Source organism: Lichenostomus cassidix, chromosome 1, assembly GCF_008360975.1.
Source record: "Lichenostomus cassidix isolate B80296 chromosome 1, HeHo_3.0, whole genome shotgun sequence".
NCBI classification, from domain to species: Eukaryota; Metazoa; Chordata; class Aves; order Passeriformes; family Meliphagidae; genus Lichenostomus; species Lichenostomus cassidix.
The window spans coordinates 114520372-114534281 of record NC_139479.1 but is presented as its reverse complement, the minus strand read 5'-3'; the positions used below and the strand labels follow the sequence as shown (position 1 = coordinate 114534281).

At 41.3% G+C, this 13910-nt stretch overlaps 1 protein-coding gene across 1 annotated transcript in view; it reads left to right on the top strand.

Moving 5' to 3' along the window:
• The window catches only part of ADAMTS5 (ADAM metallopeptidase with thrombospondin type 1 motif 5), a 101983-nt gene extending 89313 nt beyond the window's left edge, over positions 1-12670 (top strand). Inside the window, exons 10-11 of the mRNA XM_085078163.1 lie at positions 256-320; positions 11121-12670. Coding sequence (XP_084934289.1) covers positions 256-304 — 49 coding nt within the window. The 3' untranslated portion in view covers positions 305-320; positions 11121-12670. The remainder of the gene's footprint in view (positions 1-255; positions 321-11120) is intronic.
• The last annotated feature ends 1240 nt before the right edge of the window (positions 12671-13910 follow it).

The window sequence follows — 13910 nt, the reverse complement described above, 5'->3', positions numbered from 1 at the left end:
TAGTTACTTCTCATTTACAACTACAAAAGAGAAAAGAAAGGGAAAAGCTCCAAAAAGGAACAGTGTCTATGGACGGTATCTCTCTCTTGAATCTGGATGTAAGCCATAACCAGGCAGCATCCAAAAACTTTGGAAAACTCAGGGAGTTAATTTAGATCTCACAGAACTCAATCTCTTGGGGTTAGCCTTAAAATATAAAGTAGAACAGATAAAATAAAAGCAATATAACAAAAATATGTTATCTTTTTCATTTAGATACTGCAAGGAGGGAGAAGTAACTAAGAAGGAAGCCTGGACAGTTTAGGATCATTTCATACAAGGTAAACTTAACAGATAAATATAAGGAACAAAACGTTTTGATTCCAAGAAGATAAATACAGATTTCCATTAGAAGTAGTAGCTGAAGAATTCGTAGCCCGTTTTTTTAATGAGAATGTGGATAGGAGATTGCAGCCCAGATGGCTTTATCATTTTATGCCTTTTTAAAGCCTGGTTGATTTATTTAATCAGATATTCCAGGAGGTTCCTTCTCCTGCATGGAAGCAATGGTAACTGCAATATGCATTACAACTCACAAAGGGGTGGGAGTCAGTGGCTCCTGATGTACTCCTGAGTGTGTAACACTGGCTTTCAGAGCAAAGGGTTAGCAGAGAAAATAGAATTTCTTTGTACACCTGCTCAGGCCAGGAAGATGCAGCTCAGAAACACAGGATTTAGGCAAAAGCTTCATTACCAAGATTAACCCCGAGGGCTCTTGGTTAAAGAAGAAAGCCCGAGACCAGGGTGAGAGTCCCAGCTGAGAGTTCACCACTACCCTGGGTTGCAGAGGCTCCTTGAGGGGCAATGACCCCAGAAATTTGTGAGGATGAAGGGGTAGAACCTGCCTGGGAGCCAGTCTTTGAGCAGGGGTGTGAGGCCAATTCACCTGACTTGGTCCTGTGAGTAAATCATTTGGGACGCAGCTCAAAGCTGGAGGACCACAAAAACTACATTGGTGTCTATATGGCAAGAGACAGAGGTTATTTTAGCAGTGTGAAATGTTTTCGGATTCCAACAGCACGCAAAAAGTGCCAGAGTAATTTGCCAGGGACAATAATGTGTGGTGTAATGCTGAGGATGAAAAGCCTTCAGCTGGGTTTGACCCAGTATAAACCATGCCTGGATTCTACTCCAGTTGTTTGCAGTGTTTATCACCTATATCTGGGCTTTTTATCTGGGTAGTATCCATCACTTGAATAGAGAAAAATATTAAATTATGTCTACAATTAGATTTACACTTAAAATGTAACTTTTATTTCCAAATAATTCCAGTGAATTTGTAAATCCCATCCTTAACGCTTTTGAAAAACATACTATTTTTTTTTACTCTGCTATTTTACACCAGAGTGTGGTTCCAGCCAAAACCTGAAATCCCACGCAAGGCAGATTATGTTCAGCTCTCTGGCTGTCTGTGTATTTTCCTCTTCTATGTACCTTACAAGCCAAAGCCTGAATTTAGCCCTAAAAGCATATCCTGAGCATACACTCAGGAGACCACATTCAGGATCCTGCCACCCATCATATTGAACTGATGGATTCTACCAGGACTGGTAATAAAACCATCATTTCAAAAATGGCTCTTTACTTAAAGCCTTTTTTTTATTTCTTATTTTTAATGGTATAGTAGTTATGGCAACTGCTTCCTGCCACCTCTGCTGCCAAAAGCCACAATCCATCCATGAAAAAGAACTCCTCCATCCAAACACATTTTTCAGTGGACAGCAGCATTCCCTGGCTGGAGCACATTCTTCCCTTCCCTTCTGCCAAACAAAATGTGTAACAAATGTGAGCTAAGAGTGAGGAATTAAGTGAACTCCTTACAAATGACTTTGTATTTTTACACATACATGCAAGAGAAAAGAAATAAGAAAACCTCTCAGGGAGGATTGAGGGAGAGAAAAAGGTAGCAAACTCCCAGGGCTGTTCAATGAAAGAAAATGTTTTCCTTTCTTAGAACACACATTTGGAATTCAAACTCTTAAAAGCCTTGGCATAATACTAATTAAAAATTTGGTGAGTTATTTCCCCTTTTCCCTTCGTTTTATTCTACCTTTGAGGTCAGCAGCAGGATCTCTCAAGTCTGGGGTATTTCCTGCAAAGTGATCAAAGTTTGCTGTATGAATCTGGAAATAAAATGTTCCTATTCTTTGCTAATGCCACAACTCTGTTTCTATGGGCAGCTTTTTCTGGTCTTGACACAGATTAATTCTTAAATTTCTTGTTTGACAACATGCTTTTAGAAAAGCTTTTACAATTGCTTTTATAGGCTGTATTAATAAAAATATTTTCCCTCCCTAGGTGTAATTCCAATGCAGAGCTATGTGGATCTTTCTTGTCTTTCCCTTCCTTTGTTGGCTGTGACCTTTCACCAATCAGAAAATAATTAGTACATTTTCCAGCAGATAGTTGGATGTTTCCATGCCCTCTTATTATGGGAAAACATTGTAACAGAGCACTGGAGCAAACAGTCCCATGTGCTGTTCTTTCAAGCCCCTGTGTATGAAATTAATATAAATTTACAAGAATGTAAAAAATTGAAAGAATCAAGAATGAACAGCTGCTTATAAAGCAGGAATTCTCTAATATGGACTGAATTTGGAAGTTTTATCAAAATGCAACACAGCCATCACAATTCAAGTCCCTTGGAGATTTCTGGCTGCCTGTGAGAAGATAAGGCACAAGTTCCAGCTCTAATTAGGCATTGCACGCATTGGGGTCATTAATGATTTCCACCACAGTAGCTTCAGCCTATGAGATATTTTGCAAACAAATGGCAGAAGCACACTGTGGGCACCCAAACACACATACAGTACACAAGCTGGAAATCATGGGAAGCAGAAGGGAAGGGAACAGCAGATCCAATCCAAAATCTGAGGTCAGGTTATCACGGTTTTACTTCCAGGTTCAGTCATGCATTGCAGCAACAGGAGAATTATAGGAAATGATAAGGCAAAGCTCATAGGTATGATGCCATGAAATAAATTGAAGTGTGCATCTCCAGGGATTCATTGCTTAGATTTTCTCCCATGTAAATTATGCTGGGTTTATCCAGACCTAGCCTAGGTAAAAGATAATGCTGCCATTCAAAGCCTAATCCTAATCAAATATCCCCAAGTTCCCCTTAGCTGTGAAGTTGAGCTGCAAGATTTCAGGATTTGTCAGTGCTTGCACAGGTCAAATGAAGTGGTGACAAATAGGCACCAGAAGATATCCTTCTCCCTGCTTCCCACCCAAAGCAACTGGAAGACATAAAAGTCATAATTATCCTGGTTTAAGTCACACAGTGAGCAGAACCACAGCCAGGAATGTACCGTGGGCTTCTAGGCTCCAAAATAGTGATATAAAACAACTGTTCCTCTGTTACCAGGATTTTTTACAGCTGCTTTCAGCATCAGGTTTACGCTCTCAGTTATTTTTTCATTCCAGCCACCTCTTGCAGCTGCATCCACAGAAGCAGCTCTAGACTGCAGACAGGAGCACTGGCCCTGCCTACAGCACCTCCTGAAGCACCTTTAATTAGTCAGCCCAGGCACCTTTGCTAATTGACAGAGAATCACAGAATCACTGAGGCTGGAAAAGACCTCCATGATTGTCGAGTCCAAGCTGTGCCCTATCCCCAACTTGTCCCCTGCCCAGAGCACTGAGTGCCACCTCCAGCCCTTCCTTGGACACCTCCAGCAACTGGGACTCCAAACCTCCCTGTGCAGCCCCTTCAAAGGCCTGACCACCCTTTCCAGGAAGAAATTCCTCCTGGTGTTCAACCTGACTCTCCCCTGGCCCAGCCTGAGGCTGTTCCCTCTCCTAGTGTCCCTGTCCCCTGGGAGCACAGCCTGACCCCCCAGCTGTCCCCTCCTGTCAGCAGTTGTGCAGAGCCACAAGGTCCCCCTGAGCCTCCTTTGCTCCAGGCTGAGCTCCTTTCCCAGCTCCCTCAGCCTCTCCTGGTGCTCCGTTCCCTTCCCAGCTCTGTTCCCTGCCCTGCATACTCTCCAGACCCTCCATGTCCTTCCTGCAGTGAGGGGCCCAAAACTGCCCAACTTGGTTTCTTCTGCAGCTGAAGGTGCCCTTGATCCCCTCATCCAGATCATCAATAAAAATATTAAACAGGAGTGAAGACATCAAACAGGAGTGAAGAGCCAGCCCCTAAAAAGTACAATGCTTGTGGCTTTTGCCACTGACCTTAGGACAAGATGAACAGTGCCCCACAGGCCTTGGTTTCTGCCCACTGGTCATTATAGGTGGAGAATTTTTTGCCCTTTGACCAGACAGATCCATCCCTGGGCTCAGACTGCTCTTGAAGCTGCATCATGGAACAATGCTTGACTTCTCTGGGAGCAGATCTATGAAGACAAACACTGCTGTCATAATTTATTCCAGTGGCACATTGTCTGCCAAGGCTGCATTACACTGCTCCTCTTATTTATTTTTTTTTTAAAGCCTAAATATATAAAACTGTTGCAACTGTTTAATGGACTTTCAAGAATGTAAAACAAAATATTTTGATACTGGGGAAGGTATTTCTCCCAGGACTTTTGGATGTACCTCTGAAATGTTTATAGGTGGCTTTTGGATTCAGCAGGGAAAGAACAGGCACTTCACTCGTACTCTTCTTTTCAGCCTACAGTGGATGTCCACAGTGGGTCAGCTGGATTGCACATTCCAAATGTGGATTTCTTTCCAGTGACAAAGGGACAGGGGGTTCAGAGGCAGTCAGCCACAATGCAGATGTCTGAAGCTGAGTGAGATGAATCTCATTCCAGGTCTCAAAGGGCTCAAAGTGCTTGGGAGCAGTATCCTGTTTCCAAAGAGTTTTCAAGTAAGAACTCAGTTCCAAAGGGCCATAATTCTTTCCAAAAATTGACTGGATGAAGGCAGGTTTGTTCTGCAGCATTTTTTTTCACTGAGCTACCATTGTGAGAATTAGTAATGTTCCAATTCAGCCTTTCTCCCTCCCTACCATCCCTCCTGTTTATGTCCTCCAGCTCTTACTTCATTGCAAAGTTATCTTCAAGCTCGTAAGTAAGAAACTCTACCTCCTCTCCGCTATAGAAAATATCTGCAGTGCATTCAAATCCCCTCAAAATGTGAAGGTTGCAATGATTGCCAGAAAAATGCTTTGCTTACCTACCCCTGCCCAAAATATATTCCTGTGGAGTGACCTATTTTTTATGCTGCAACTTATTTTCAGGGTTGTTTTAATTAAAATATGAAGTTGTTTAAAATCAAATTAGGAAGGCCTTGCAGAGATGCACAAGTATTGGCTTCACTGAGCCTTGATACACAACATCAAAATTGTAACTAGAGAGCTTTGAGAGTCAATTATTGAATTATATATTAGCAGTGGCTATTAGAACTCTGTATCCCTATTACACATCCAATATTGGCAAGCCTTTAGCTTCAAGGAGCTGGGACTGTGAGAGCCAAAATGTAACCATGAAATACTCAGAGGCTTTGACTGCTCTGCATTGTCCAGAATCTCTTGGTGAGGAACTCTTGTTGCTGTGTTACCAGCACAAAGGCAGCCCGGCTCCTCACCCATTTACTGTGCATGTACTTCCACTATCTCTCCTTTTTTCCCCTTCTTTACTCTGTGGTGAATAAATGTAATCGAGCCAGCTGCTGCTTTCATGTCTGTGCAGCTTTTCTGCAGGTGGCACTCAATTCTCTTGAATGTGCTCCAGCTCATTCCCTGAAGAAAACTCCAGCATCCAAAGTTCTTATTTTGATTATAACCAAATAGTTAGGCAGTAAGAAAGGCAGAAGTGAGTGAATTACTGAACTCATGGAGGGGACAAGCTTTGGAGCAACTGGTGTGAGATTTTGTGTCTGGCTGCTGGGAAGTTTCTTTTTATCCTCCTACTTTAGCTGTAGTTTTACAGGCAACCACATTCAAAAGAGGAGCCTCATAAAAAGGGGAGTCAAATATTTGTGGAAGGTGTTGGATCTCTCAACTTCTTTTGCTACCCAAATGATTTCTGCTCCAAGCAAAGGTGGTGCTCAGTGTTCTTTCATTTGTGTTGTTTATTATTAACATGTATTTGATTAAAATCATGAAACTGAAGTAATTGTAGAAAATTACTCCCACAGGATGTGAGGATTCCTCCTCTAGCATTTTCTGTGAACACTCTCATCTTTATGGTTTAGTATAAATTAGAGGCCACTTCTGAGTTTTTAGAGGTTATAAATAAGAAAGAGTCTTTTTCCCCCTCCTTTAACTATTACATCATAAAATGAAAAGTGACTGACAAAACCATGTCTTGTTCTTCCTATTGCAGACAATGAGCTAATTTAAAAATCAAAATAATCAGCCCTACCTATTAAAACAGTGACGATTGGCCCCTTGCTAACACTTGTCACTCCATGTAGCTCCGTGGGCTTTGGTGGGATGGCTCCACATTGCACCCACATAAATAAAAATACTATGGGTCCAAAACCCACAGATTTATAAAGGTCAACATACAGCAATGGCATCAGCAGCTTCTAAAGAAACAAATATTTTAAGTGCAGTGCCTAACTCCTGGGTAATTTTAACCCATTTTCACAGCTCACCAAATGTCACATTGTCATGTTTACAAAAACATGAATGCTTTCATGTGGGCTTAGGGAAGTCATATTTGCAGTGCAAAGTTTACCTGCTTATATAAGTCTCCTCAATTTTCCTGTTGCTCTAACATAGAATTATCTAAAATGATTCCTACTTTCACACACAAAATTACAGAATTAAGCTAGTGAGCTATTTCTGAGTATTATTAGCAAATTTCATGTGTGTGTGTGCATGTGAGGAGGACTAAAGGTTGCTTAGTGCCATCTTTTGGGTGGTCCTCATACTACAGAACAGCTTAATCAAAGTCATTATAGATTTGCCACCATTTCTGTCTAGGAAGCCACGTGTTACTTGTTTCTAGAGAGTGTGGGGATGACAAAAAACTCAATGGGAGCAGGAATTGCTGGGAGTGTTTCCATGCTGCATAAAGCCCTTTCTTAGCACACAAATCCCCAAATCCCCAGCAGCAAAATATTTTCCTATTTAGAAGCACTGTTTTTTTCCAGCTGTGGCCAATGTTCGTGCTATTTTATAAGATAATTATCTATGTATGCAGTCACACCCTATAGGACCAAATTTCTTTCTCCTGACTCTCAAAGATAAACAGTAAACTCCTTAATTTAATTGTTAATATTCTGTCTTTATTCAATATTCCTTGTTAGGCCTAAAAGTAGATCTATGTCGAAACCAGACCAAACCCAAGCATCCAAAATTCCAACTTAACACCTGCACTGACAACACAGAATTGGAAGTGTATATAGAATGTTACTCCCATGGTATGTGGTACATGATAATTCCAAAATCTAGCCATAAACCACTGGTTTTAGTAGGATTTTAAATAGGAATAGATTATAATGCCCCTTTGAAAAGGTTGGTGGTCAACTAATTTCACCTCAGGCAAGAAGAAATTGAGTGTACTGAAGTAGGTAATGCTTTCAGCAGGGTTTGCTTTTCCCTTAATGGGATGAGAGGCCTTTCTGCCCCAACTCCTGGACAAATGAGACACTTCCCATAGCAAAGCCTAATTTCACCTGGTAGGGAGAGCACAGGGCTTGGAGGAAGCTGGGCTTTGGGTGCCCCTGAGGAGCACAACGAGCAGGGTTTGTACTGTATGCTCTGACCCAGAGACAGCACACACAGAGCCAAAGGAATTACTCATGTGTGGAACAGCACTTATTTACAGCAGTTGGCCCTGGAGTCTAGAACACCAGCTGATCCTTTTTGTGCTATCTGTGAGGGTTGAAATGACATACAGAGCAAAATTTTGGACAAGGCAGCCTCCCCAACAAAATGCTGATGTGTGTAATAAACTTATCTCTGTGTGGTAATGTTCCCCAGGCACTGCTTCCTGCTCCAAGTGCTTGTTGGAGGCTTTCTGGAAGTGTCAGAAGGTTTGCATTCCCCTACTCTAGGATAATCAAACACTGCTCACAAATTCGTTGGGATGTTGAAACAAGCCCAGGCAGGGAATTTATGCATGGATGGTTTGTAGCATGTTAGGGACATGGGATGCACTTCAGTGCATCCTTTCCTCTGCTGGGGCAGGAGGTGGACACACGTGATTCCATCCTGAAATCCATCACGTTCATTTTTACAGCTCTCTGTCTCCATCCCTCCTGCTGGAAAGCACATCTACACATGTGCCCTCCCTCAAGGAAAAGTCACGAGTTAATGTTGTCACTTCTTGCAGTTTCTGAGTGCCTTATGTCATAGCTGGAGTGTTTATAGCTTTTCAATTTGTTTCTGACACCATGTTTGAATCCTTTGGAGGAGGTAAAAAGAGAATATTTTTCTTGGAGAGCTTTGAAATCCAAATTGCAAAGCTGGCAGGGCCCTCACAGTTAAATTTGGGTTCACTTTTCTGCCTTATTAGCAATTTCTTTGCGCAACCTATTTTAGCTGATGTATTTACCATATAAAGCAAAGGCCAGCTCAGCTGGCACCATGGAATTATATAAATGTATGTTTTTATAAAGTGGAAAATTTTTACCTGTTTGCTAAAATACCTGATGATGCTTTGGTTTTTCAAAGTGTGCTCTGTCTGACAGCTGTGCATATTTGCACAGGAGCTGGGATTTTTATACCACGCTCAGTTCATAAATGTTATTGAGCAACAGCTTCTGAGATTTTCTAATAATCAAGAAAGGAAATGTGGGTGAGGGAAGCTTAGGAATTGTGCTGATCTACTCTGGAAGTTTAGGAGCAATCCAGGTTCAGCAGGAGCCCTTCTGTGGGACACTGGAGGTCTCAGGGAAGGGGCTTCCCAAGCTGCCTCTGAAGACACACAATATAAAACATAATATACAACCACAATGGTTACTGGAATAATTGGAATGCCATATACTGGAATGTCAGCCTCAGAAGTGCAAGGAGTGTCCTCCAGTCCATGTCTCTCATTAAGTCCCACACTTAATGGGGACTAACCCTGCTCCTGCCAGGGCATCCCTGAGGATCAGCACAGCCACAGGACATCAACCAGCACCTCCACAGAACCCAAACCAGCCCAGATCAGCCACAAGAAGCTGGAGAACTCTGTGTCCTCTTCCCCCACTTGCATCTCCCAAGGGATACACAGATATCCCTCTGCCCAGCATGCAGCTGAGGCAGCCAGAGATAGCTGCAACCCAAAGAATTTGGGGTTGCCTCAGCTGTGTTCCCCATGGATCCAAACTGGGCACCAGAGCCAGGCCTCTTTCCCAACAGGAGAGGGCAATGCCAGAGGCTAAGGGGATATGATGTCCACCTTCCAGTTATGTCCAGCTCATGGTCAGAAAGGATGGCTGGGCTTGTCTAGGCAATTAAATTAATTATTCTGATAAAAAATTAATATTCCATGTGAAAATATAATACATCTTTCTGCCTGCAATATTTTAACTGCATATCTAAATATATCTGGAATTGAAACTAGTAATCCTCTAATTAACCAGAAGGAAGAAAACAATTATGAAAGAATGAGTCAAAATTCTGAGATTAACTGTTAGATATAATAATACTGGGAAAAGCTTTCCCCATGCCTATTTTACCCCTTCCCTCTCTTCTTAGGTCCATGACGGCAAGGGCTTTGCATAAGGGTTTGCATATCAAAGCAAGAGGAGAAATTGAGTGATGCTAAGTGGAAGTTACTTGTTTTCTCAACTGACTTTTTGATGTTTGGTCTTAAGCAGCAACAATGTTTCTTTCAGAAGACCTAAGAGCAACAAGAGTGAAAATACAAATGTGGTTTGCATTGGTTTACTACCGTCTGTTTATTTCCTGCTGTGTCTGTGGGATAAACTGACATGGGGGACGGATGGGTGTTTTGTTTTAAAAACTTCATTTCTTGTAGAAGACACTGCACATGCTACCTCTTGATATCATTTGTAAACAGAGCATTTCAGCCAAATTTTTATGGAGCTTTCGATGCTGTGAGGGGTTAGGGCGATTCTGGGAGTCAAGCCTGACTATAAATATTCCCAGGAGTGGGGCCTGCATGTCTGCTCAGTCCCCGTGGTTAATATTCTGTGCCCCAGCTCAGTGTCCCATTGCTGCAGACAGGGCTGTTCTGATGAGGAGGGATGAGGGATCAGCTGACATCCAGTGCAGGTCAGCACACCATGATACCCTGCAGTTCTTTGCCTAAGATCAGCGTTACAACATTTTATTTCACTCATTTCATTAATAAAACAGAGATATTAAACATCCCAATGGGACAGGCAAAGTATGTGATGATGTCTTGCCTCCAGCTTGGCTGACCTTGTGATTAAAACACCATGTCAGAGTTGGCATATAGAAATAGCCAGAATTTAGGGAGACCTTTCAGGAGGCTGTTCCATCCCAAGATACCTAAACAAGTCTTACTGACTTACATGCCCCTGTACCTGAGGGCAAACAAAGATTTCTCATTCACTTCATCCCCAACATTAAAAGAGAAGCAGAAAGCAATCTGAAATTAGAGCCTAACATTAGAAAAGAAGGGGGATTTAAAACAGAAAAAACCATCCCATGTCCTGTTCAAAATGTGGATAAAACTGCCAAAAAGCAAGGGCAGATCAGCAACATTATCAGCCCTGTCCTGAATATTATGGCAGAGCCACAGGTTCTGCAAATGTCTAAGAATTGCATTGAAGTAACAAAGGTATTTTGTCTTATTGCTAAGAAATTGCTAAATCCTTTGTACCTCAGGTTTTTACCTGTTAAAGAAGGATAACACTCGCTAAGGGATTTTAGGAGATACTCCTCAATGGCAGTGAGCTGCTCACTTGAGCCCCATCCCAAGAAACCAAGAGGAAAGCCCATCAAAGCTTTTAGCAAAGCATGGATTAGATGAGTCTAAACACATATATAAATTGTTTGGAGAGTGGAGAGTGGTTAATCACTTTCCTTAAAGTTTTTTGCCCCTTGTTAAATACACTCACTGCCAGCTTTTGTTTATCCAGCATAACAAGGAAGAAGGGTGGGGGAAGAGGGGATGAGCCAGGGTGAGGGAACTGCCCAGCTTCATACTGAACTCCACTGAAAATCTTTGCTGCTAATGTTCAAATTTTTTTGTGCTTTTTATAAGGTGTATCAGCATTATATGGGATCTGATCAGAGAGAATGACCAGCGTATCCAAGAGAACATGGAAATCCTACTGAGCAGTGGCTTTGGAATGAGTCTGGCATCACACACGGATGTGTCAAAGGTAAAAAATTATTAATAGGTGCACTGATGAGTTTTCATTAGGAGGAATTCCATAGAAACTACCTCATGTCTTGCAATGCTTGTGAAATCCTCTGTCCACAGCACATGGAGAAAGTGTGGGATCTGTTGAAATCCCAGTGTGATAAAAATATCAAAATGTCACTGGAGCTGAGGGTACTATGAATGTGCTCCTTGCCATTTGCCAAGGGGCTTTGAAGCCCTTGTTAAAGTTATATTTAACTTCTGAAACACTTCTAAAGCAGACATGCCATGATGCAGCATTTTGTTTTGCCTGATAGCTTTTATTTGATCCCTGGCAGTTGTTTTAACCATGAAAATTTGGATTTAGGTCAGCTGTTCACAAGAAATTTAGATGGTGATGCAAATTCTTCAGTAGGAATACTTCTACTACCAGAAAGTGAGATACAAAGTCAGATCTCAACAGTCATTTAAACCACATATTGTGGATTTATGTGGGACATGTTCACATGTGAATTCACATTCTCATGCAAACCTTCTTCTTTTTAAACCACAAAATATTTGACTCACACAGCCAGAAGTGTCACTCCAAGCTCCTGCTGAACCCCATCTTGATAAAAGTTTATAATGGGAAGTAGAAAGAATTGGGAGCAGCTCATTTTGAGTGCACACAGACCTGTATGGGCTATTTAGCAATAAAATTTGGAGGCTGCCCAAATTTCTGCATCTACTTAAGCAAGTGTGATAATCAGCAATGTAAAAGCAGAAATTACAGAGAAACACATCATCACGTTAAATCCTCCAAAATAAAAATGTGTATGTCTCATTAAAGTAATGATGGACATTGTTCTCCTTTTTCCCATTTCTGCTGATTATCAAAACAGGCAAAATTAGAGGTTTTCTCTCTTAACCCTGTTATCCTGCTAACAAAACCCAACTGTTAATGACCTCAAAATGAACAATAAATGAAAAAATACAAATTAATCACACATAACACAAAGACATTATAGAGAAACAATCTCCAGAAATAATCTTGGAAGTGTCTTTCAAAGGACTTTTTCAACAGCATCAGGTCTTTTATCCCCTATTCAGTGGGCTTAATGTGCCATCTGCTGTTTTAATTCTTAAATTATAACAGTTTTTGAAAGAAGCAATGATTCTGCAGCCTCTAAACAGATAAGCTGGAAAACGTTGGGGCGGTTGTTTGTGTTGCCCTTTTTTTGCTGTTTGTTTGTTGAATTTTGGAAGCAGCCATTTATGCAAACACTGGGGAAGAAATTAAAGCTTCAGCATTGTTAATCCTGCTCGGAGACTGACAGCACTTGGGTCTGAGCCACTAAAACTTTTCTTGCAGAACAAAATACGGTGATCTGACCAAAAACCATGATGTGGTAGCGCTATCTGGTGGCTTACTCAGCATTACAAGGTCTTTCATCCCTGATGGGGTTTGGATTTTCCCTCCAAGCACTAGAAATATCTTTTAAAAGGCAAGTTTTATGTATTTTCTAGGTCTTTAAGTGAAATCCTGAGAAAGGTCCGTATCTTTCTGAGTCTTGATTCACCCAAACTGTGATTGGAGCTGGCACAGATTTGGTACAATATAGATAAATAATACATACACGGAGGCTTCAGTGTCCTGAATAACCCAGTTAAACTCCCTGGGTTTGTTCACAGGAAGAAATTCAAGCACTCACAGGATGATACAGGTGGTGATACAGACGTGACAGGCAGCAAACCTGTTGTAAAAGGTCATTCCCAACATGATTTGTGCTCAGGTAGTGCAACAAAACAGTTGAGTTCTTCACTAAAACACTTCCCTGAATATTACATAAAGGCCAGGAAAAATTCTGTCCTAATCAGGGAACTGCAAGGCTTCCTGCTAAAGTGTAAGCCTTTCCACCATGGTAGCTGGAAAGCTGGGAGATGAACTGTGAAACTCTCCCAGAACAATTTTTTATAGGCGAGTGCCACCTGCTGGGATATGGGGAAGACTTTTCAGCCCGAAAAAGCTGTTTTAAGGTGGTCAGGATCTTTTCAAATCAGAGAATTAACACCAAAATAGCACATTTTGGTGGCCTAGCTCTGGTCCCTGCTGATCTGTGAGTGACACTGATTATGTTGCCACACAAAGAGGTTTTCATATTTTTAAATTAATATATTTGCAAGACTTTCTATATTGAACCAATGCAAGTTCAAAAACAAATTATGAAGATGCTTTCCTTTCAATTCCACGTTTCTATTTCCAGGCTTTTAAACTTGTAGTTCCCTAAATTAGGTATCACATGCAACACCAAATTAATTAACAGCATTAATGAGCACTACTTCTGTTCTATCCTAGGAAAAGCACAGCAGAGTTTGGCACACATAGATATCAAAGATAAGAGTAGAGATTGACCCACATTTCCAATTCAAGTGAAAAATTACTCATAACTGAATGGATTTTCTGCTCCTGATGTATTAATGGGCAGCAGTCGCAGCCTCTGGAAATCAATCCAGGATTTCCTGCTGTGTACCAAAGAAAATCCCACATTTGAGGCCTACTTCTGATTTTGCTCATCACTCTGTGGGACAACAGCACTTTTGTTGAGCAAGTAGCTGGGAAATTGGGTTCATCTTTTCATATGTTTTTTTGCACAACTTCAAACAATGTGCAATTCTAAACTTGCAAGATTTACAGAACGCCATGGGAAA